The sequence below is a fragment of the Bombina bombina genome, chromosome 5, assembly GCF_027579735.1.
Source record: "Bombina bombina isolate aBomBom1 chromosome 5, aBomBom1.pri, whole genome shotgun sequence".
NCBI classification, from domain to species: domain Eukaryota; kingdom Metazoa; phylum Chordata; class Amphibia; order Anura; family Bombinatoridae; genus Bombina; species Bombina bombina.
Genome location: NC_069503.1, coordinates 559,559,787 through 559,585,851, shown reverse-complemented (window position 1 = coordinate 559,585,851; position 26,065 = coordinate 559,559,787). Strand labels below are relative to the sequence as shown.

The 26,065-nt window shown below is 34.7% G+C and overlaps 1 protein-coding gene across 1 annotated transcript in view; it reads left to right on the top strand.

The window, feature by feature from the left end:
- The window catches only part of CTNND2 (catenin delta 2), a 1,648,910-nt gene that overhangs the window by 399,564 nt on the left and 1,223,281 nt on the right, over positions 1-26,065 (top strand). Inside the window, exon 2 of the mRNA XM_053714511.1 lies at positions 24,168-24,280. Within this exon, the coding sequence (XP_053570486.1) occupies positions 24,168-24,280 (113 nt within the window). The remainder of the gene's footprint in view (positions 1-24,167; positions 24,281-26,065) is intronic.

Genomic DNA, 26,065 nt, shown 5'->3' with positions numbered 1-26,065 from the left:
TGGGGGATTTCATTTTCAGTTTAAATATAACTTTACTATTAAATAGGTCCCGTTTTATTATTTAGTTAAAAAAAATGTTTGTTTTAGAGCAACACCTGGCAGAGGCATATAGGTATTAGTATTAGGTGAACAGATCTCCAATTTTTAACAGGAATATCCCTATTTTTAACACACTGTCCCTGTGTCTCCTTAACTTTTTGAAGGAATGCTAGAACATTCTTTTTTTACCATGACTGTTTACTTACATACGGCTAGATTACGAGTTGTGCGTTAGGCTTAAAAAGCAGCGTTGGCCGGTCCCAACGCTGCTTTTTGATGCCCGCTGGTATTGCGAGTCTTGCAGGTACAGGTGTACCGCTCACTTTTTTGGCCAGACTTGGAACTACCGCAAATCCACTTACGTAAATTGTGTATCCTATTTTTTCAATGGGACTTGCATAGCGCCAGTATTACGAGTCTGCCAAAAAGTGAACGGTAGACCCTCTCCTATCAACACTGGTACTGCATTTTAAAGCCAGTAGTTAAGAATTTTACACCACAACGCTGTAGCATAAAACTCTTACCTAAAGTGCTAAAAAGTACACGAACACCCATAAACTACCTATTAACCCCTAAACCGAGGCCTCCCCACATCGCAAACACTAAAATAAATTTCTTAACCCCTAATCTGCCGAACCGGATATCGCCGCCACTATAATAAATATATTAACACCTAAACCGTCGCACTCCCGCATCGCAAACATTAGTTAAATATTATTAACCCCTAATCTGCTGGCCCTTACATCGACGCCACCTATCTACATTTATTAACCCCTAATCTGCCGCCCCCAAAATTAAAGTTATTAACCCCTAAACCTAAGTCGAACCCTAACCCTAACACCCCCTAACTTAAATATAATTTAAATAAATATAAATAAAATTACTATCATTAACTACATTATTCCTATTTAAAACTAAATACTTACCTATAAAATAAACCCTAAGCTAGCTACATTATAACTAATAGTTACATTGTATCTAGCTTAGGGTTTATTTTTATTTTACAGGCAAGTTTGTATTTATTTTAACTAGGTACAATAGTTATTAAATAGGTATTAACTATTTAATAACTACCTAGTTAAAATAAATACAAAAGTACCTGTAAAATAACACCTAACCTAAGTTACAATTACACCTAACACTACACTACAATTAAATTATTTCCCTAAATTAAATACAATTAAATACAATTCAATTAAAATATCTAAAGTACAAAAAAAACCCACTAAATTACAGAAAATAATAAACAAATTACAAGATTTTTAAACTAATTACACCTAATCTAATCCCCCTAACAAAATAAAAAAGCCCCCCCCCCAAAATAAAAAAGCCCTACCCTACACTAAATTACAAATAGCCCTTAAAAGGGCCTTTTGCGGGGCATTAACCCAAAGTAATGAGCTCTTTTACCTGTAAAAAAAAATTACAAATCCCCCCAACATTAAAACCCACCACCCACACAACCAACCCTACTCTAAAACCCACCCAATACCCCCTTAAAAAAACCTAACACTAACCCCTTGAATATCACCTTACCGGGAGAAGTCTTCATCCAAGCCGGGCGAAGTGGTCCTCCAGATGGGCAGAAGTCTTCATCCAGACGGCATCTTCTATCTTCATCCATCCGGCGCGGAGCGGGTCCATCTTCAAGACATCCAACACGGAGCATCCTCTTCAATCAACGGCTAACACAGAATGAAGGTACCTTTAAGTGGCGTCATCCAAGATGGCGTCCCTTCAATTCCGATTGGCTGATATAATTCTATCAGCCAATCGGAATTAAGGTAGAAAAAATCCTATTGGCTGATGCAATCAGCCAATAGGATGGAAGTTCAATCTTGGGGCATGCCCCGCAAAGGGCCCTGTTCAGGGCTGGTAAGGTAAAAGAGCTTGTAACTTTTTAAATTTAGAATAGGGTAGGGAATTTTTTATTTTGGGGGGCTTTGTTATTTTATTAGGGGGCTTAGAGTAGGTGTAATTAGTTTAAAATTGTTGTAATATTTTTCTTATGTTTGTAAATATTTTTTTATTTTTTGTAACTTAGTTCTTTTTTATTTTTTGTACTTTAGCTAGTTTATTTAATTGTATTTATTTGTAGCAATTGTGTTTAATTTATTGATAGTGTAGTGTTAGGTTAATTGTAGGTAATTGTAGGTAGTTTATTTAATTATTTTATTGATAGGGTAGTGTTAGGTTTAATTATATCTTAGGTTAGGATTTATTTTACAGGTAAATTTGTTATTATTTTAACTAGGTAACTATTAAATAGTTCTTAACTATTTAATAGCTATTGTACCTGGTTAAAATAATTACAAAGTTGCCTGTAAAATAAATATTAATCCTAAAATAGCTATAATATAATTATAATTTATATTGTAGCTATATTAGGATTTATTTTACAAGTAAGTATTTAGCTTTAAATAGGAATAATTTATTTAATAAGAGTTAATTAATTTCGTTAGATGTAAATTATATTTAACTTAGGGGGGTGTTAGTGTTAGGGTTAGACTTAGCTTTAGGGGTTAATACATTTATTAGAATAGCGGTGAGCTCCGGTCGGCAGATTAGGGGTTAATAATTGAAGTTAGGTGTCGGCGATGTTAGGGAGGGCAGATTAGGGGGTTAATACTATTTAATATAGGGTTAGTGAGGCGGGTTAGGGGTTAATAACTTTATTATAGTAGCGCTCAGGTCCGCTCAGCAGATTAGGGGTTAATAAGTGTAGGCAGGTGTCGGCGACGTTGAGGGGGGCAGATTAGGGGTTAATAAATATAATATAGGGGTCGGCGGTGTTAGGGGTAGCAGATTAGGGGTACATAGGGATAACGTAGGTGGCGGCGCTTTGCGGTTGGAAGATTAGGGGTTAATTATTTTAAGTAGCTGGCGGCGATGTTGTGGGGGGCAGGTTAGGGGTTAATAAATGTAATACAGGGGTCGGCGGGGTTAGGGGCAGCAGATTAGGGGTACATAAGTATAACGTAGGTGGCGGTCGGCAGATTAGGGGTTAAAAATTTTAATCGAGTGGCGGCGATGTGGGGGGAGCTCGATTTAAGGGTACATAGGTAGTTTATGGGTGTTAGTGTACTTTAGGGTACAGTAGTTAAGAGCTTTATAAACCGGCGTTAGCCAGAAAGCTCTTAACTCCTGCTATTTTCAGGCGGCTGGAGTTTTGTCGTTACAGCTCTAACGCTCACTTCAGAAACGACTCTAAATACCAGCGTTAGAAAGATCCCATTGAAAAGATAGGATACGCAAATGGCGTAGGGGGATCTGCGGTATGGAAAAGTCGCGGCTGAAAAGTGAGCGTTAGACCCTTTAATCACTGACTCCAAATACCAGCGGGCGGCCAAAACCAGCATTAGGAGCCTCTAACGCTGGTTTTGACGGCTACCGCCAAACTCCAAATCTAGGCCACTGTTTCCAGATGGCTAAGGACATTTGCATGCTCCTGAGCTCAACTAGAATTACTCATCAAAGAATACCATGAGAATAAAGCAAAATTGATAATAGAAGTAAATTGGTAAGTGATTTAAAACTGCACGCTCTGTTTGAATAATGAAACTTTAATTTTGACTTTACTGTCCCTTCAATACCATGTTTTTAAAAATGTTGAATAAAAAAGCAGTATTTCAAATTGTGCACAAGGACATATCATATCTGACATCTTGTCATACAAGCGCAGTGAGCATGCAACCACAGCTTTGCCCTAGGGCAGTCAAATAAATATTTGGTGTGTTAAAAAGTTTTGCTATGGATTTTAACCAACAACTTGTAAAACCCAATCAAATATTTATTGAGTTGTGGGTTTAAGTGCAAAAGAACACGCTTGGGCATTATATCAATTGTACTCTACTTTTATTCTAGGCCTGAGTGTTTCTGATGTCATGTTCAAAGGGACAGTGTATTGTAAAATTGTTTTCTCTTATGTTTCCAATGACTCATTATACCAGCTGCAGAGTTTAAAATGTGTGGTAATTTCTTCCTTTGGGTATGATTTTGGATATGAAATAGCTATTACTGCTGGATGAAACCACAGCCCAATGAAATGAGTTTAGCTTGTATTGAGAGCAGACCTTATCAGTTATATACACATCTTATCTTATTTATCACTGTTTACTCCAACACCAATACAAAGAGAGAACAATGGAAAATTATTATTTTAGTATGTCGTCTTTGTCACAGCCCCCACTAAAGAGCATTGTTTTATCTAACCCTTCTTGTCTACATGTTTTTTTGTAACCAGAAGTTCAAAAATGTTCAGTACATGTGGAGATACTATAGTCAAAATCAGCTATTTCAAATTATAAAATAAAGAAAAAGGAGCTATTTGAAAGCAATTTAATATACACTCCAGTAGGTAAAATGGATAATTGGGAATGCATTAAAGGGATACAAAACCCATTTTTTTCTTTAGTGATTTAGATAGAGTATGACATTTTAAGTAACTTTCTAATTTACTCCTATTATCAATTTTTCTTCATTCTCTTGCTATCTTTATTTAAAAATGTGCGCCCCCTTTTTGTGTGCAGTGAGGCTATCATCCCACTTTCTTTATGCTAAAAGTCCCATATAGGTTGTAGGAAAAAATCCCAATATTCTATAAGGAGGAATCTGCATAAAAAGTAAAAAGCTGGGTTCTTCATAGACTATTTTTATGATTATTTTGTGGGGTGGGTCACAGAGTTCAATTATGATTTTAAAAATGGCATATTTATTAGTCTCTCTATGCCTTTAGCATAGCAATTCTAATTAACACATGCTTGTTTGGAATGATCATTCATCGCTCTTTGTGAGCTCTTATTCATAACAACCTTTTCTTCACCTTTACCTGTCATAACGATTCCACTCACTATAGCAATTTGTGTCTTTTTACATTTATTGCCTAGGTTCTGTGAGCACTTATGTCCGTATTCATGTACAATTTCTAAATAATTCTTTTTGTCACTTTCATTTTTTTCTGGCTTTTACTACAGTAATACATATGTAATTGCAACACATTGGTTTTGGTAAGAAAAAGTTAAGATAAAAATGACATTATGTTAATAGAGAGCCTATTACAGTTCTAAATATCCATTTTAATTGAATTGGAATGTAGAGATAACCAAGTGGTTTCCAGGCCCAGAAGCTGCTAACTTGTCAAGTTTTCAGATTCTACAAGCTTGAGTACAATTGGGTTAATGAGGTTTCATGGTCTTGAATCTATAGGGATATAGAGGTTTCTACAGTGAGACAAGTCTTTATAAATTCGATTAATGTCTCTGCAGCTTATTAAAGGGACATTAAACACTAAATACATGCTAGATAGAATGATGCATTCAAAGAAAAGATTAGTCCATGACTAACATGTAGATGTATTTTTTAAAGTTTCATTAGTTGTTTAAAAAGTGACAAAATAAGTGTAACGTTTTAGTGTCTATAAAACACTGGGAGCTGCCATGTTGTAACTTGTGTTACCTTCTGTCCTGTGGCCAATTAGGGACAGTTATAAATAGGTCATTAGAGTGTGCAGCCAATGGTTGTGCTGGATTTAACAGTGTTCTGCACTTCCATTTCTAACAGGAACTGAAAAGCTCACAATTTCAGAATGGAATTAAAGGCAAAGAGGACAAAATAAATAATGAAAGTATATTGCAGAGTTGTTTTATATATACAATTTATCATTTTATATTACCATCTCAAAGTGTTTAATGTCCCTTTAAGGGCCAGATTGCAAGTGGAGCGCTTTTTATCGATTCCACTTACGAGCTAACGCCGCTAGAATTAAGCTTTTTTTCACACATTGAGTAGCACTCATATTATAAGTAAAAAGTGTTTCACTTGCGTGCTAACCCAATACACGCAAAAAAACAAAGTTAGAATATTGCAACCGCCTTAACGTTTTCCCTACAGAAAAAAATGCTAACCCCCTACTCGCACGCAAACCTGATTGCATTTTCTCAAGTGCACTAAACCAACACAAAAATATGAATATTTTCCATTCCTGTGTTCTTCACGTAGGAGTGTTCTATTTATTCATAAATGTATAAATGTATATATAAAAATGTGTGTATATATATATATATATATATAAAATGTTTTTTTTTGGTAATATATACATAATATATATATATATATATATATATATACACAGTGTATATATACATATATATATATAAAATTATATATTTGTATATATATATATATATATATGTAAAAATACATAGAACATATCCCCCTATGTGAAGAACATTGTAATGTGAAATATTTACAGTAAATTCACAGTATAACACTTTTTTAAAGGGACAGTAAACCCAAATTTTTTCTTTAAAGTGAATGTAAGGACGTAAAATCGCACGCAAACCTGATTGCATTTTCTCAAGTGCACTAAACCAACATGAAATTATGAATATTTGCCATTCCAGTGCTCTTCACGTAGGGGAATATGTTCAATTTATTCATAAATGTATATATAAATGTATGTATGTATATGTGTGTATGTATGTATATAAAGACAACATATTAGATAAGGAGAAGAGTAGCGAATCAGGCAATTTAGAACAAACAAATTGAATTGATACATAGTGACAACTGATGTGTGATACTCACACAATGGATGTGTGCAGCTATAACATATCCGGCAGTGCGATCATTGCCAAAGGACCCGTCAGTCTAATCAGCTGACAGTAATCTACACAAACGCCAAGGTGGAAGAACCACACATATATGTCCACCAAAAGTAAGGAAATTAATACGCAACCCACAATGGATGTAAACAAATATTAAAGATTAACCTATCGGCCGCACAGATTATGTAGATAAACCTAACATCAGAAGTCAAATTCCAAACCGGACACCAAACTGGCTTACTGTCCCGTTATATTTAGGCGGCTTGTCCACAACCGTGAATTGGATGGTTGCCAGGGCAACTGACAAACAAAACAGCAAGCAATGCAATACGCTAATAGCCAGCGGGACAGTAGGGCAAATAAGGACGTCAAACCAATAGGAGTATAATAAGGAATAATGACTATATCGTAAGATACAACTAGACAAGCTAGTAAACATTGAAAGCAAACTGTAGCCTATTGATGAACAATTCAAAACAGTATCATATATTAGCCATAAGCTGAACAAAAGCAGTAGATTAGGGACTGGCACGGATAAGGTGTCCTGTAGTGAATCCTATGGATCATGGCTCTCTTCTGGGCAATTCCTATATTTAGAGAAACACCTGCCAATCCAGGTGTACGTTGAGTCCCTTTGGTGTGACAGTTTCTAATTTGAACATCCATCTCACCTCTCTCTGTAGTAATAATTTATTGCGATTACCCCCCCTAGTCATAGGGGGAATGTGATCAATTATGGTATATTTTAAGTCTGAGACCTTGTGTTGGCAATCCACAAAATGCTGTGCTACTGGCTGTTCAGAACACCCTTGTTTCAAAGCAGTCTGAATGGTGGAGCGATGGTTCGCCATCCTAGTCCTGAGGTCGTCAGAGGTCTTGCCCACATAGTACAAACCACAAATGCAGTGTAACAAGTACACAATGTAGGTTGTGGTACATGTAAAGCGATATTTGTGTTTATACACCTGACGTCTGTGAGGGTGAGTGAAAGATGGACCCACAATCAATCCACTGCAGGTGACGCAGCCAAGACAGCGGAATACACCTAGTTTTTTGTGACAATAGGACATACAGAATATTACAACATGATCCGACCATGGTGTACAAAAAACAGATTGACCAATACATCACATTGATCTATGAGGAAGGCTTCATTGATAAGGATACACGCGCTTTTCTAAATACTATCTATCCCCGGATGCCAGTGTTTTAAACGCTACCAAAAATACACAAACAATTACAAAATCCACCAGGTAGACCGATAATTTCGGCCTTAGGCTCCTTACAACAGCCCCTAGCGATCTTTGTCGATGCCTTCATGCAACCATTGGTCCAACACATGACATCTTATCTAAAAGATTCGGCCACACTATTGGCTCTACTGGTGGAGATGGGGCCAGTGGATGAGAATGTACTGCTTGTTACCCTAGACATAACAAGCTTATACACGGTGATTCCCCATGCTGAGGGATTAAGAGCAATTGATTTTTATCTTTCCAGGTTCCCATATATAGGTCCACCGCCTGAAATTTTACTCCACCTTCTCGAGGTTTGACCTGACCACCAACTACAGGTTCGAACGCCAGTTCTATCTGCAACTAACAGGTACGGCGATGGGGTCCAGTGTGGCCCCATCGTACGCTAATTTATTTATGGCGTGGCTTGAGGAGTTTGAAACTGAACTTTTTCTGCATGAGAAAATTCTCTTTTTTAAGAGATACATAGATGACTTGCTTCAATTCTGGTCAAGGTCCTCGAAAGAGTTGGAGGAATGGTTCGAACAACTTAATAGAGTTAATAAAGCATTGCAATTCAAGATGCATTATAATATCACACAAGTGGACTTTTTGGACATTCGGTTGTATAAACAGCAATGCAAGTTACATTCTACATTGTTCCGAAAAAGTATCAATAGGAACTCATTATTACATTTTACGAGTTGCCATCCACCTGCAACCAAGAGATCTCTGCCAAAGTCACAACTACTAAGGGTAGTAAGGAATAACACTGAAGAAGAAAATAAAGACAAACAACTGGACAAGATGATTCAAAGATTTTTGATGAGAGATTATCCTCAAAAGCTGTTAGCAAGTCAAAGATCCAATTTAGCCGAGGCTGATGGGTAAGCAATAAAAGACACTGATCAGCGTATGACATTTGTCGCTACATTTACTGGTGACAAAAATACCTTCCCGAAGATATTTAGGAAACATTGGAACATTATCACTTCTGACAAATCTCTTCCTCTCACTCAGCTTGCAGTACCAAGAATAGGCTTCCGCAGATCAAGATCTCTGAGAGATTTCCTTGTTATAACTGATCCAATTGATTCCTATAAACAATCCACCTGGCTGGACGACAAAAAACTAGGTGTATTCCGCTGTCTTGGCTGTGTCACTTGCAGTGGATTGATTACGGGTCCATCTTTCACTCACCCCCACAGACGTCAGGTGTATAAACACAAATATCGCCTTACATGTACCACGACCTACATTGTGTACTTGTTACACTGCATTTGTGGTCTGTACTATGTGGGCAAGACCTCTGATGACCTCAGGACTAGGATAGCGAACCATCGCTCTGTCATCCAGACTGCTTTGAAACAAGGGTGTTCTGAACAGCCAGTAGCACGGCATTTTGTGGATAGCCAACACAAGGTCTCAGACTTAAAATATGCCATCATTGATCACGTTCCCCCTATGATCGCAATAAATAATTACTACAGAGAGAGGCGAGATGGATGTTCAAATTAGAAACTGTCACACCAAAGGGACTCAACGTACACCTGGATTGGCAGGTGTTTCTCTAAATATAGGAATTGCCCAGAAGAGAGCCATTATCCATTGGATACAGTATGTGATATCCTGTAGGCAGGTGTTTCTTTAAATAAAGGAATTGCCTATAAGAGAGCCATGATCCATAGGATTCACTACAGGACACCCTATCCGTGCCAGTCCCTAATCTACTGCTTTTGTTCAGCTTATGGCTAATATATGATACTGTTTTGAATTGTTCATCAATAGGCTGCAGTTTGCTTTCAATGTTTACTAGGTTGTCTAGTTGTATCTTACGATATAGTCATTATTCCTTATTATACTCCTATTGGTTTGACGTCCTCATTTGCCCTACTATCCCACTGACTATTAGCGTATTGCATTGCTTGCTGTTTTGTTTGTCAGTTGCCCTGGCACCCATCCAATTCACGTTTGTGGACAAGCCGCCTATATATAACGGGACAGTAAGCCAGTTTAGTGTCCGGTTTGGAATTTGACTTCTGATGTTAGGTTTATCTACATAATCTGTGCGGCCAGTAGGTTAATCTTTAATATTTGTTTACATCCATTGTGAGTAGTGTATTTATTTCCTTGCTTTTGGTGGACATATATGTGTGGTTCTTCCACCTTGGTGTTTGTGTAGATTACTGTTAGCTGATTAGACTGACGGATCCCTTGGCGATGATCGCACTGCCGGATATGTTATAGCTGCACACATCCATCGTGTGAGTATCACACATCGGTTGTCACTATGTATCAATTCAATTTGTTTGTTCTAAATTGCCTGATTCACTACTCTTCTCCTTATCTAATATGTTGTCTTTATTTTTCCTCTGGATCATGGATGACAGGCTGTTATTTAGATGTATTTGACAAGCTCCTTTCGGCACACATATATTAGAGGCTAACTCTGAAGTCTCCGCAATTCCCTGTCAGCGGTTCTGTTGACAGTTACCTTGGTAACCGCCTATCGGACGCATTTGTAATAATTGTTCAGATGTGCTGTGATAGCTCTACATATTTGTCTCCATTTGGGCTTGTCTCATGCACTTCTGTATTATCCGCACCAGTAATGTTTTAAGAGCTTCCAGAGTGAGGAAACGTGCGTTCTGTGGGGTGTCAGGGTTAATCTTAACAGTCTTGGCAGTTTGGAAGTCCTGTAAACTTGACAGTTTTTGACATGCCAGGGCAGCTCCCTTTAAATTAGGGATCCTATGATGAACTGGTCTTGGAAAGTTAGCCAAATTATTATTCTCAATGTAATCCCACACCTTCTTCCGAATATCCCACTTGGTGTATCCTGGTGTGAGTCTTATTGTCGGCCTATATATATAGGAATATCTATGTAAAAATACATATAACATATCCCCCGTAAACCCACATTTTTTCTTTAAAGTGAATGTAAACGCGTAAAATCGCACGCAAACCTGATTGCATTTTCTCAAGTGCACCAAACCAACATGAAATTATGAATATTTTCCATTCCAGTGTTCTTCACATAGGGGAATATTTTCAATTTATTCATAAATGTATATATAAATGTGTGTATGTATGTATGTATGTATATATATATATATATATATATATATATATATATATATATATATATATATATATATATATATATATATATATATAAAAATTGGTTTTATATATATATATATGTGTATATATATATATATATATATATATATATATATATATATATATATATATATATTGGTATAGATATATACAGATATATATATAGGAATATCTATGTAAAAATACATATAACATATCCCCCTATGTGAAGAACATTGGAATGTGAAATATTTACAGTAAATCCACAGTATAACACTTTTTTTAAAGGAACACTAAACCCAAATTTTTTCTTTAAAGTGAATGTAAACTTTGATGAAATAGTGTCCGTTTTTTAAAAATACTATTAAAAACAGGGGCACTTTCATTCCTCAAAGTTTACTTTGCTGCGGATTTTACAAATACTTAACTTCTTCTCCTGAAATGCCAGATCGCCGATCCCCCGCCTGCTTCTTCCTGCTGTACTTACACAGCAATGACGAAACCGGCTTCCTCCAAGCGTGGTCTCACCAGATGGACGCTCCTGGGGGGAAGCCGTGATTGGAGGAAGCCAGTTTCGTCATTGCTGACGAAATACAGAGGATCCGGCGTTTCAGGAGAAGAAGGTAAGTATTTGTAAAATCCGCTGCAATGTAAACATTTACTTTAATGATTCAGATAGAGCATGCGATTTTAAGCAACTTTCTAATTTACTCCTATTATTAATCAATCACCATAGGGAAAAAAGAAGATATTTCAAATTTAGAATTTAATACACTCCTGCAGGTAAATTGAATAATTAGGTACAAGTTACAGGAGGGAAAATGTTTACACTTTATTGTCCCTTTAAGTGCTCTGTTTAGAAATTATATCTCATTCTAAACCTAAAAAAACACCTTTTATAATTTAATTTTTTACTTATAACATAGTATTGTTTAATGTATGTATGTATTTAAACCCCCACTATTTTATATATGATGAGTCTTTCAATTAATACAAAACAAAATTACTTGTCTGTGCACCTTAGTCATGCAAATAGATACTAACAATTTAAAATTCAAATTAAATTGATCATTTTGTGACTGGTTAAAACATTTAAATGTTGTCTTAGAGAAGCTTCAATCAACTCAATTATCCATTTTATAAATGTGTATTTTATTTATAATTAGTTAATTACCCTTTAGTTATATTTATATTAGGATTTGTCTATTAAACTAAGCATAAAATATAATATTTAGTTGCATACAGTATTTGAAAACATACATTCCTCTACATACTAATCAGCCCACTGTCAAAATAGACCTTCTGGCAATGAAAGACATCTCACACCCCAATGACTTAAATAAGCTGTTGGATGTTTCTCTGTGTAGACAAATGTCTTATGTAAAAAAAAAAATTCTGATGTAGTGGATAACCATTCATATGGATCTCATAAATCATTTTAAGATTGTCTTTTATTTGTAAACTTGAGTATTGTGGTCATCTACAGTAATTGTAAAACAAACCCCAATTCTATCAACACAATGTAAAGGTAGAAAATAGTTATAATAATATATATATACATCTGAAGGATCTGATTTAAAATATAGAACAGTATTTGGTGTTTGGCTATGTGCAGAATAAATTTACAGTACCTCTAGCATATTTACATATCATTGTTGCATTCAAGTCTCTAATTCTAGATGAAGTTTGCTAATGTATCATCTTGTAAATTAAAATTTTCTCAGATTATTTCTTAGACGTTCAAAATATAATTTAAAAAAAGTTGAAACGCTCTTTTGAAATGTATGTTTCTATAGGAACTTGTTTTAAATGTCCACTTGGATGTGGGATAAAAACCTCTTGTCATAACTTCTGTCATACCAAATCCGGTCCATGTGTTTCCAAGACACAGGGATCCGTATGGGGTGGTAAGAGGGGGTGAATCCCCCTCAAATTTTGCTCCTTATAATACAAAACACAACAGAAATACACTATATTTTTAAAATGATGTGCAGCTCTGACAACCCTCTCCTAATACACATATTCCTATTGGTACTATTTTTTCATGGAATTTCTGCAGACGCCCATGTTCCCAGATAATCAAGCTTGCACATGATCAGTACATGGCCTATTGGGATAGTTTGCCTTTAGCTAAAATATGTGTATTATAGGTGTATATTCCAATCCATTTGGGTTTTTGTGCAGTTTTCAAATCTGAGATTATTCTAATCCATTACAAATCGGGGTTATTATATGCTTTTTCCAGTAGCTTCATATCTTAATAGCACCAGTATTTGCACTTAGAGAATTCAATGGCATTATCATCTTTCTATAGACATTTCCATTTTAACTTGATATGTGCGATTCGGTTCGGTTTGATTCGGAAATTCGGAAAATTCTGAAAATTCGGCGATTCGGATCGAACCGAATTTCCGAATTAAAATTTTGCTGAATTTTCCGAATCGAACCGAATCGAATTGAATCGATTCGTAAATTCGGATGGCCATTGGATTACACTAGTATTGTACAGTATGTTAGGTTAACACCTAATATACAGTATAATACTAGTCTAATCCCACCTAACACTTAGCGAAATGCCGAATTTCCAAACCGAATTGAACCGAATCCAGCCGAATTTCTTTGAATCCGAATGAATCCGAAACAAATCCGAAACGAATCGATTCGAAATTTTCCAAATTTGAATTGATCCGAACCGAACCGAATTTTTTCGCCATGCACATGTCTAATTTTAACAGTATCAACCTCCTGAAACCCTATTTTATTGTGTTTTAAAAGGCTGTTGGCATAGCTTTTGCTCATGGTCATTTCATGTTTTAAGAAGAATAATCTTTCCTAGTTTAGTAAAACAGTTAAAAATATAGCTCATATCAGATTTTAAGCTATGAAACTTGTATACAACTTAAATATAATCATCAGCATGTTAATTAATGGCTACAATGAAGTGTTTGGATATAAAAATATAAATTATACAATTCTTCCAAATAATATAAAACTGTTGATTGCACAAATGGGGCCATATATATTAACAAGTGGGGGGGACCTTTCAGCCCACATTTGAGGTGAGAAAGATAGCACGTGCAGTGCACAGTTATCATTGCAGAAGGCTATTTGTATATACAGTAGATATAATGGGTATATTGGTGCTCAATGATTATATTTTTTTAACTTTTTATAATTATATTTTTAAAATGTTTTCCATCATTGAGTAATTACAAACCAAACAAACTATTTTTTCACAATTTGCATAGTTTTTCCGTTAAAAACAAAAAGAACAGTGTGGAAAATATTTTTTGTTGTAGAATATGTGTATTAGAATGGGGGCATCTTTTGTGGAATTTATTTCATTTTGAAAATTACAAATCATAGCTTCCTGTGAATTACTCAATGAACTGTATTTTGTTTTCAATCTACCTATTCTATTATAAGTTGTCTTTTGATTTGCTAAAAAATTACCCTCTTTTGTAAACTTGAATGTGTTCCATTAATAGTGTTAACATTTTATAGGGTCAGTGATGAATAGTTTAAAAAAGGAAATTTAGTGAGCACAATGTAGTTAGCACATTTTATTGTTACAGTATATGGATTTTCACTGATGAATATTTCTTCTAAAGATGTGGTGAGTCCACAGGTTCATCTTAATTACTGTTGGGAATACCACTCCTCGCCAGCAGGAGGAGGCAAACTGTTAAGTATGCTGAATAAATAAACAAATGTTGTCAAATGCGCCTCCTATAAATTGCAAATAAAGTGATCACTCACATAAATATATATGCAATATATGAGAAATAATATATTGCAATAGTGCAAAAATATATATAACCCAATGGTTTCAAACAAAGATGGGTATCATCCAGTGAATAAACTTGGCATATATGAAAATAACATCAGAAAAAATATATTATAAGTGAATAAAAAAATGAAATAAACGTCTAAAAATATGTCCTTTCCAGTACATACAATCAGCTTGTAATATGTATGTCGAAAAAAAGACCTTAAAAATACCTTATAGTCCACTGATATGTGAAGATTTTTTCGATATGGCTGCTGTCACTTCTTCCAAAACTTGAAGGCCGATCAAGAAAAAACAAAATCTATATGAAGGATGATAAAGAAGAAGGCGCCAATATAGCGTATATCAGTGTGTACAGACCAAATCCCACACATAATACAAAGCGTACTTACAAGATGTCAAGCACTTGAAAAGTGCCACATGAGCCTTCTGGAGCATTCACAGCTGTCCAGGTAGCTGATCTAACGTGTCTCCTGTCAATCCTTTAAGCAGCAGCTGCCCTCCTGTGTACTCACAGTCCGCTGGATCTCTGGGTCTCTTTCCCTTACCGCTCTCAGCACCAGAAAGAAAGTCCTCTAGTGCTGGTTACACCGATTTGTGTAAAAATACCGGCAGCGGTGAATAAAAAGTGACTTATACTCGAGCCGTAGTGTATAAGATAAAAACAATGTTTATTAAAAACAAGTAAATCACAACGCGTTTCCCGGTCACACAGACCGCTTCCTCAGGTGAATACTCTTATACAAAGTCACTGCTTAATATAGTATAACTTGGCGTCTAAACCCGTAAAGGGCGCATGCGTGCGGGAGAGCACTTAGCCAATCTCGGTGTGGGTGTGTATTTAGTCCATTATGATTGGTTCATGCCTCTACTCGAAACACCAATCAAAAAGTAGGTTTGTGTTCTCACTCCGATTTTACACGGAGCCGTTATATATCAAATATAGGCAACTTAATCCTTGATATATATCAATATGCTTAATTCACAGATTCAGGTAGCGTCTGTGCTTTCAAATATTCAAAGCTCAAATTATTTGGGGATGTTTAATAGCGCAACACTCATTGAAATGAGATTGGCTACAATTGTATCATAAAAGATATACAAAGTATCAGTGTATCAATTACGGTAGTTTACCCCCCATAAGTATGGTTGAATATCAGAACTTGGTCTAATTTAACATCGAGATTGAATATCAGAACTTGGTCTAATTTAACATCGAGATAGGTTGCAACTCCCACATGCATTTACATAATATTAATATAATAAAAACATCTAAAAACTAATATATAATATATATCTACTCTTACAAACGCTCGATCTGAATGCAACAAGGATCTTTTCAGAATATATTTATTACCAACAACCTCATAACTAATATCTATAGATCTATAATATTAACCAAACGTACTGACTTAAGTTGTACAAGTTACGACTGAGCTCACATTAGCACTCACAATTCTAGTTTTGTACCCCATTGGTGGTTCAACCCTATTGGTGTAGCTTACCTATATATCTTGCTCTTAACTATAACTATAGATCTATAATATTAACCAAACGTACTGTCTTATATTGTGCATGTTACGACTGAGCTCACATTAGCACTCACATTCTAGTTTTATATCTCATTGATTACACCCTATTCGTATAGTTATCCTATATATCTTGCTGGGCTAGACTTAAGGGGTGTACAGGTGATCTTAGACGGACATACATGCCCTTATATTATCTCTATATTAATTCAAAATTTGGCGGCTATAGTTTTGAATGTAAATGTTATCTAACGTGACCCACAAAGATACCTTCCTATTAGGTCTAATGTTTCTATATGGAATGTAACAGTAATGATCTTATATTACTCAACTGTGTATCAAGAAAAAATAAAATAAAGTGTAGTAGTGATTTAATTAAATGCTGCCATATCTACATTTTCGTTAAGACCATATGGGTTAAGGGTTTTCATTTTCCATATCCAGAAAGTCTCTCTCTGTCTGTGATCTAACAATCTATTTTTACCCCACTTGTGAATGATTTGTTCAATTGGAAAAATACTAAAAATATTTGTCTGTCCATCATGGCAACAAACCCCATGTCTAGAAACACTGTGTTTCATACATGCATTTTTCACATTTCTACTATGTTCCCCCCATCTTTTTTGTTGAAAAGGAAACAAATTTAGATTTTTCTCCTTTTGTAAAGGCACATAGACCACAATTTGCTCTGTTACATCTATAGAATCCTTTTTTGTCTGATAGCCAATTACTAGCCTTTGTATTAATCTCTTTTCCATACTTATTCATCACCACTTTACTAGGAGCATGACGATTTTTTAGAGTAGGTGCTCTTTTAAAAGTACATGTTGGACTTTTTTCTAAACATTCTTTTAATATTGGATCATTTAATAAAATGTTCCAATGTTTGTAAACAATTCTCTTAATCTTGTCATAGATGTATATTTCGTTATGAATCTTAGATTATTATTTTTGTTAATGGTATTTAAATCCCTCACTTCGCCTGGACTTCTATCTTCCAGTATATTTTTGGTCTTACCTTTTTCAAAAAAATCTGACCTCTCTTTGTTTTTTGCCTTTAAGAGACCTTCCTCAATTAAGTCTGGTGTTCTATGGCCGGTTTATAGACGATCTTATTTTTATCTGGGAAGGGACAAAAGACAGTGCCCTAAATTTCATTAAATTGTTAAATGAGAATAATATGGGATTGAATTTCACCTATAACATTAGTGAGGAGAGAATAGAATTCTTAGATCTTGTACTGTATTGGGATCAAGCAGGTCACCTTTTAAAAAAAAACCCATTTTAAAACTGTAGACACAAATAGCTACTTAAACTTTAAAAGTAAACATTATCGTTCATGGAAAAAGAATATACCATATAACCAGTTTGCCAGAATTCGTAGAAATTGTACGAATCTAAATGTATTCGATGAACAAGCTGATATCCTTAAAAATAGATTTCTAGAGAAAGAATACCCCAAAGATTTAATTGAGGAAGGTCTCTTAAAGGCAAGAAACAAAGAGAGGTCAGAATTTTTTGAAAAAGGTAAGACCAAAAATATACTGGAAGATAGAAGTCCAGGCGAAGTGAGGGATTTAAATACCATTAACAAAAATAATAATCTAAGATTCATAACGAAATATACATCTAACTATGAGAAGATTAAGAGAATTGTTTACAAACATTGGAACATTTTATTAAATGATCCAATATTAAAAGAATGTTTAGAAAAAAGTCCAACATGTACTTTTAAAAGAGCACCTACTCTAAAAAATCATCTTGCTCCTAGTAAAGTGGTGATGAATAAGTATGGAAAAAAAGATTAATACAAAGGCTAGTAACTGGCTATCAGACAAAAAAGGATTCTATAGATGTAACAGAGCCAATTGTGGTCTATGTGCCTTTACAAAAGGAGAAAAATCTAAATTTGTTTCCTTTTCAACAAAGGAGGAATTTCAGATTAAAACTAGATTTTCTTGTGATTCATCCTATGTTATCTACCTACTAGAGTGTAAGTGTGGCTTACAAAACATAGGGAGAACCTCAAGACCCCTGAAAAAAAGATGGGGGGAACATAGTAGAAATGTGAAAAATGCATGTATGAAACACAGTGTTTCTAGACATGGGGTTTGTTGCCATGATGGACAGACAAATATTTTTAGTATTTTTCCAATTGAACAAATTGTTCACAAGAGGGGTAAAAAATAGATTGTTAGATCTCAGACAGAGAGAGACTTTCTGGATATGGAAAATGAAAACCCTTAACCCATATGGTCTTAACGAAAATGTAGATATGGCAGCATTTAATTAAATCACTACTACACTTTATTTTATTTTTTCTTGATACACAGTTGAGTAATATAAGATCATTACTGTTACATTCCATATAGAAACATTAGACCTAATAGGAAGGTATCTTTGTGGGTCATGTTAGATAACATTTACATTCAAAACTATAGCCGCCAAATTTTGAATTAATATAGAGATAATATAAAGGCATGTATGTCCGTCTAAGATCACCTGTACACCCCTTAAGTCTAGCCCAGCAAGATATATAGGATAACTATACGAATAGGGTATAATCAATGAGATATAAAACTAGAATGTGAGTGCTAATGTGACCTCAGTCGTAACATGTACAATATAAGACAGTACGTTTGGTTACTATTATAGATCTATAGTTATAGTTAAAAGCAAGATATATAGGTAAGCTATACCAATAGGGTTGAACCACCAATGGAGTACAAAACTAGAATTGTGAGTGCTAATGTGAGCTCAGTCGTAACTTGTACAACTTAAGTCAGTACGTTTGGTTAATATTATAGATCTATAGATATTAGTTATGAGGTTGTTGGTAATAAATATATTCTGAAAAGATCCTTGTTGCATTCAGATCGAACGTTTGTAAGAGTAGATATATATTATATATTAGTTTTTAGATGTTTTCATTATATTAATATTATGTAAATGCATGTGGGAGTTGCAATCTATCTCGATGTTAAAAAAGACCAAGTTCTGATATTCAATCTCGATGTTTAATTAGACCAAGTTCTGATATTCAACCATACTTATGGGGGGTAAACTACCGTAATTGATACACTGATACTTTGTATATCTTTTGTGATACAATTGTAGCCAATCTCATTTCAATGAGTGTTGCGCTATTAAACATCGCCAAATAATTTGAGCTTTGAATATTTGAAAGCACAGACGCTACCTGAATCTGTGAATTAAGCATATTGATATATATCAAGGATTAAGTTGCCTATATTTGATATATAACGACTCCGTGTAAAATCGGAGTGAGAACACAAACCTACTTTTTGATTGGTGTTTCGAGTAACATAGTAACATAGTAACATAGTAGATAAGGTTGAAAAAAGACTGAAGTCCATCGAGTTCAACCTATACAAATCTAAAATACTTACAAAAAGCTCCAGTTAAGCTTAAATAACCCCATTAAAATGTGACCCATTTAATACTAGCAATCATATCCATGAATTTTGTTTATATACAGAAATTTATCCAGACTATTTTTAAATGAATCTATGGTATTTGCATTCACTACCTCCTTTGGTAAAGAGTTCCACAATTTTATTGCTCTTACAGTGAAAAAAACGTTTCCGTTGCAGGAGATTAAATCTCCTTTCCTCCAACCTTAAATTATGACCTCTTGTCAGAAACAATTTTCTTGGAATAAAAAGAGCTTCTGCCATCTCTGTATATGGGCCTTGAATATATTTATATAAAGTAATCATGTCACCTCTCAAGCGCCTTTTTTCTAAAGAGAACAGACCCAGTTTGGCTAGCCTCTCCTCATAGGTTAATTTCTCCAATCCCCTTATTAGCTTTGTGGCCCTTCTCTGAACTTTTTCTAGTTCTGCAATATCTTTTTTAGCAATCGGTCCCAAGAACTGCACTCCAAACTCAAGGTGAGGTCTTACCAGGGCTTTATATAATGACAGAATTATGCTTTCCTCCCTTGAATCAATGCCTCTTTTAATACATGCTAGTATCTTATTAGCCCTTGAAGCCGCTGCCCTGCATTGTGCACTCATCTTTAGTTTTTATCTAATACTACTCCCAAATCCCTTTCCTCCTGTGTTTGGCTAAGTCTTGCCCCATTTAAAAAATACGTAGCCTGCTTATTTTTACTTCCAAAATGTAGAACCTTACATTTTTCCGTATTAAATCTCATTTTCCATTCACTTGCCCATAGCTCTAATTTTAGCAAATCCCTTTGTAAAGAGAGTCCGTCCTGCTCTGACCTAATGACCTTACTTAACTTAGTATCATCTGCAAAAATAGAGATGTCGCTATTTAATCCTTGCTCCAAGTCATTTATAAAAATATTAAAAAGAACAGGGCCCAGTACTGATCCCTGGGGGACACCACTGATTACCTTTGTCCAATCTGAGTATGATCCATTTACTACTACTCGTTGCTCCCTATCTTTTATCCAGTTATTTATCCATGAGCTAACATTTTCAGCTATTCCCAGTCCCTTAATTTTGTGCATTAATCTCTCATGTGGCACTGTAAAAGTAGAGTAGAGGCATGAACCAATCATAATGGACTAAATACACACCCACACCGAGATTGGCTAAGTGCTCTCCCGCACGCATGCGCCCTTTACGGGTTTAGACGCCAAGTTATACTATATTAAGCAGTGACTTTGTATAAGAGTATTCACCTGAGGAAGCGGTCTGTGTGACCGGGAAACGCGTTGTGATTTACTTGTTTTTAATAAACATTGTTTTTATCTTATACACTACGTGAGAGCTGTAGGGGAAAGAGACCCAGAGATCCAGCGGACTGTGAGCACACAGGAGGGCAGCTGCTGCTTAAAGGATTGACAGGAGACACGTTAGATCAGCTACCTGGACAGCTGTGAATGCTCCAGAAGGCTCATGTGGCACTTTTCAAGTGCTTGACATCTTGTAAGTACGCTTTGTTTTATGCGTGGGATTTGGTCTGTACACACTGATATACGCTATGTTGGCGCCTTCTTCTTTATCATCCTTCTTATAGAAACTGTTAAGTATCACTTCCCTACCCATAACCCCCAGTCATTTTCTTTGCTTCTATGTGCATGGAGGAGGTTTATTTTTTGTGTGTAATTAAAATTATATTTTCAAAGAAGATTGAGTCTTCTATCAAGCTACAGGGTATAACCTAGCCCACGTTAGCCTTTGCAGTCGAGCTGTGGTGGTTTTAAAGCGGCGGAGAACTTGCAAAGTGGTGCTTGCTCCGTTTCTCTACCTAAGCTGCCCTGATTTTAGATATATCTAAGTTTGTTACTTGGCTACCGATGTTATCCAAATATTTTTCTGTCCAAATCAAACTTCTTACTTTATTTTTCACTATACTGAAATGACTATTACATGGCTGTTAGGCACATCAACTGAGGTCGTAGTGCTCTTGTCTCATACATCTTATAAATGATTTTAGTGTTGACAGCCTGCTTTTTCCAAGCACATCACATAATACATATCTCTGTGACCTTTCATTAAAGGGACATAACCATCAAAATAAATTTTCCAGGCTTCACATAGAGCATGCAATAAAAAAAATCAGTTTTATTTAAAGGGACAGTCAAGTCAAAATTAAACTTTCACAATTCAGATAGAGCATGCAATTTTGCTTTGTTCTCTTGGTATTTGTTGTTGTAAGCTAACCCTAGCAATTGAAGCCGCCTCTTATCTCATATTGACACTTTTTCACAGTTAGACAGTGCTAATTCATGTGTGTCATATAAATAACATTGTGCTCTCTCCTGTGGAGTTATTTATGAGTCAGCACTAATTGGCTAAAATGCAAGTCTGTCAACAACACTGAGATAAGGGGGCAGTCTGCTTACAAGGTAATCACATATTTTGTTGAAAATCATATCTAGGGGCGGGGATGTTTTGTATTCGTTATTTTAAGGCAGTGTCTACAAAGTTTGTAATAATATTATACACTATTACAAAAACTGCTGCTGTTTAATGCTAAAGACATTGAAACCATGAATTTATTTTTTGTTCACATTCTAGTGAAAACTTGGAGTCACTGTGATTGTAATATGTTTTGCCATTTAATTTTTCTGAAAATATATGACAAATAAAGTGTCCTTAATCACTTTCAGTAACTTTAACAAATTGTTTATTACATTTTTAATTTCAAATTATTCATGTTATTATTCTTTATAGACAGAACATGCAATTTAAAAATACATTTTACTAAAATGATCAATTTTATCTTGTTCTTGTTTTGTTGAAAATCATAGCTAGGGTCGGTTTAATTTCTTACTCATGAGATTGAGGCAGTGTGAATGTTTTTACCAATATTATATACTGTATACTGTTACAAACACTTTTGCACTTTAATATTCAATACATGCACACTCCTGAGTCTAATTTGTCTTAAAAATATCTGACAAATAAATTGGCTTTAACCACTTTTAGTCAACTTAACACTTTATTTATTATATTTCAAAGTCTGCTTTTTCTTTCTTTTGTGATATCTTAACGGTTTAAGGGTTAATAAACTCAGAATGTTATACCCCCAAAAGGTTTAATTATGTATATTTGTATTCTGTATTATTTTATTATTCTGATTATTATTCATTATTTAGTCTTAAAGGGACAGTCTAGTCCAAAATAAACTTAAAATAAACAAAATTTACTTTTATCACCAATTTTGTACTCTTGGTATTCTTAGTTGAAAGCTAAACCTAGGAGGTTCATATGCTATTTTCCTTGAAGGCCGCCTCTTATCTGAATGTATTTTGACCGTTTTTCACCACTAGAGGGCATTAGTTCATGTCTGTCATATAGATAACACTGTGCTCACACACGTGGAGTTACCTAGGAGTCAGCACTGATTGGCTAAAATGCAAGTCTGTCAAAAGAACTGAAATAAGGGGGTAGTTTGCAGAGGCTTAGATACAAGATAATTACAGAGGTAAAAAGTGTATAAAGATAACTTATGCAAAACTAGGAAATGTGTAATAAAGGGATTATGTATCTTTTAAAACAATAACAATTCTGGTGTAGACTGTCCCTTTAATGTCTTTCTAGGTAATTTAATGTGAATTTTTTTCTATGAAACTCTGAAACTGCACAGTGATTACTTGATCAGTTCAGAAACGTATTCATAGTCTGGCCACAGCAATGAGAATAAGATAAACAACACTCACTTTACTTTTTTTTTTTTTTTTAAATATAATTTTTCTTAAGAAGTAAATAACCATACAAAACAGTGTACGAATAACAGTGTACAAATGGCACGGTTGAATCAAAATTATAAACAGAGAGGCAAGGTATGACATGAGGTGGGCAGCTAGTAATGGCTAAGAGGGGCTCGCTCCATGAACCATGAAACTACACACAGTGAAATATCAACTGTACTAATTGGTTTATAAAATCTTGGGTGAATGTCCGAATAGAGACTAGGAAATCACATGTAAAAACTACATTTGAGCAGGAACACTAAAGAGACAGGATCTTTATGCAAGATCCCCAGCCAGCAGTATTGTTAAAGCAGGGGGGAAGGGGAAAAAGGAGAGAAGACGAAGAAAAGAAGAAGAGAGGGGAGGGGGAAAGAGGGGGAAAAAAAAAAAAAAAAAAGGGGGGGGGTTATCATGCAGCGGGTCATCACTTTACTTTTTTAATAAGATGTGTCCCTGAAGAGCAAAACTTTGGAATTTTTACTGATAAAACTCTTTTAAAAAATTTTTGCCTCTAAATATTCTGCAATGCAGTGCTCAGTATTTTATGCATGTTTAAAAATCACTTTAAAGTTTCTTTAAGGGATTTTTGAAGTATTGTGCAAATTTTCCTATTATCAAAGTTGGCCTAATTTAATTTATATAAATATATTTTTGTTTGTTTGTTTGCATTAGGAGCTGCAATTTGAAAGACTAACTCGAGAACTGGAGGCCGAACGTCAAATTGTTGCCAGCCAGTTGGAGAGATGCAAGCTTGGATCCGAAACCGGCAGTATGAGTAGCATTAGGTACGTGCCATATTTTTATGTATATCATTTAGTAACCCTGGTTATGATATCTAGACTGCATTATGATTATTAGCATCTAAGCTTTCTTGCTTCTTACCTGTCCACAGTGCTTATGTGTAAACATCATTGTGCCTTGGTATTTTCAGTTAATTGGTTGAAGGAAATGGAGTACCCTGGAGAAATCCTTGTCAATGTGTCTGCCTCACTAATGCATTAAATCGTTATTCATTGTTGTAATTAGTTAGTTTAATTTATTTTGTGTATAAATATGATCCTAATTTTATATTACAATAATAAGCAATCTTGTTTATGGAACTATATTGACAACGATAAGAGATACAGGCTTTATAGTCTACAAGTAAAACAATATATATTTCTTCTGCATTTAGAATATATGTTGCTGAATAAATCCGGTTTTAAATCTGTAATTGTGGGGAGTTTTGTCGTTGTCAGTTGTATGTTTACCGTTATTCACTCTAGTTGTTCTGAGCCATTATTGTTATTCTTCAGAAATACAAGCTGGTTGACATCTTAGCAAAGTAATGACATATTAGTATTGTATTGTGTGCAATGGTCCCATGGCTGCTAACATAGAGTGTTGTAAATTATGAATTGCAGAAACAAAATCTTATTAATGACAACTCTACAAATTTTCATTACATTTCAACATGTTTATCTCTCTCCTGCTACTAAATAAATCTTGTCTTTAATCTGTATTGTGGTGAGGCTTGTCCCTGTCAAATTTTTGTTTCCCCTGTTACCCAATAAAAGAGACAGTTTACCCAAAAACGTTCTCTCCTTTAATTTGTTCCCAATTATATATTTTACCTGCTGAGGTGTATTAAGTTGTGTACAAATAGCTTCTTAGCTTCTTATAATGGCATTTGAAATAGCTGATTTAGCCTGTAGTATCCCTATAGATACTGAAAGTTTCTATACCTAGGTATAGGCTATTGAGTCAATATGTAAATATAACCAGCAGAAGAAATTACACTTGCAGTGGGAGGTGGAAGTTCAAAATGTTCATTTTCAATTGTTCTTTCTAAGTATTGTACAGAGATAAAGGAAGCATGTGAGTAGTGATAAGATAACGAGATCTGATCTGTCAGCCTATTTTAATGGGCTGTGGTTTCAAAGAGCAAATCCAGCTATTTATTTTGCAAAAATAAGCATAAATGAGCAATACCTCATACATTTTATATGCTGCAGCTGCTATAACAAGTAATGGGGAACACATTCTGGGAAGGACAATTGAGTTGTCCCTTTAATACCCCGTTCCCAGCATGCAATATGCACAAACTTGCATTTAGCTCAAGTTACTAATAGAAATTCAACTAATTTTAATTATATTTTAATATGAAAAAAATGTGTTTTTTAATTGCTGGAGAATTATATGAGTTGATGAAATTATTTACTTTTCTTAATCTTTTATAAAAATAATAAGCTTTTTTTCAAATTCCACTACAGTATTACCTTTTTGTTCTAACTCTATTTTGAATATGAACATGAGACAGAATGTTTACATTTTATTGTCTCTAAAAAGATAATATATCAAAATGATGTTAAACATTCTGTGAAATTCTAAAGAATATTTCAAATAAACTGGGGAATTTGAATGTAATTAAAGTTATATGTAGCGTATATATGCAATTTCTATTCTAGTTGTTATGAGCCATTATTTTGTTATTCTTCAGAAATACTGGCTGGTTGACATCTTAGCAAAGTAATGACATATTAGCAACCATGGGACCATTGCACACAATGGTAATAAAATACTAACATAGA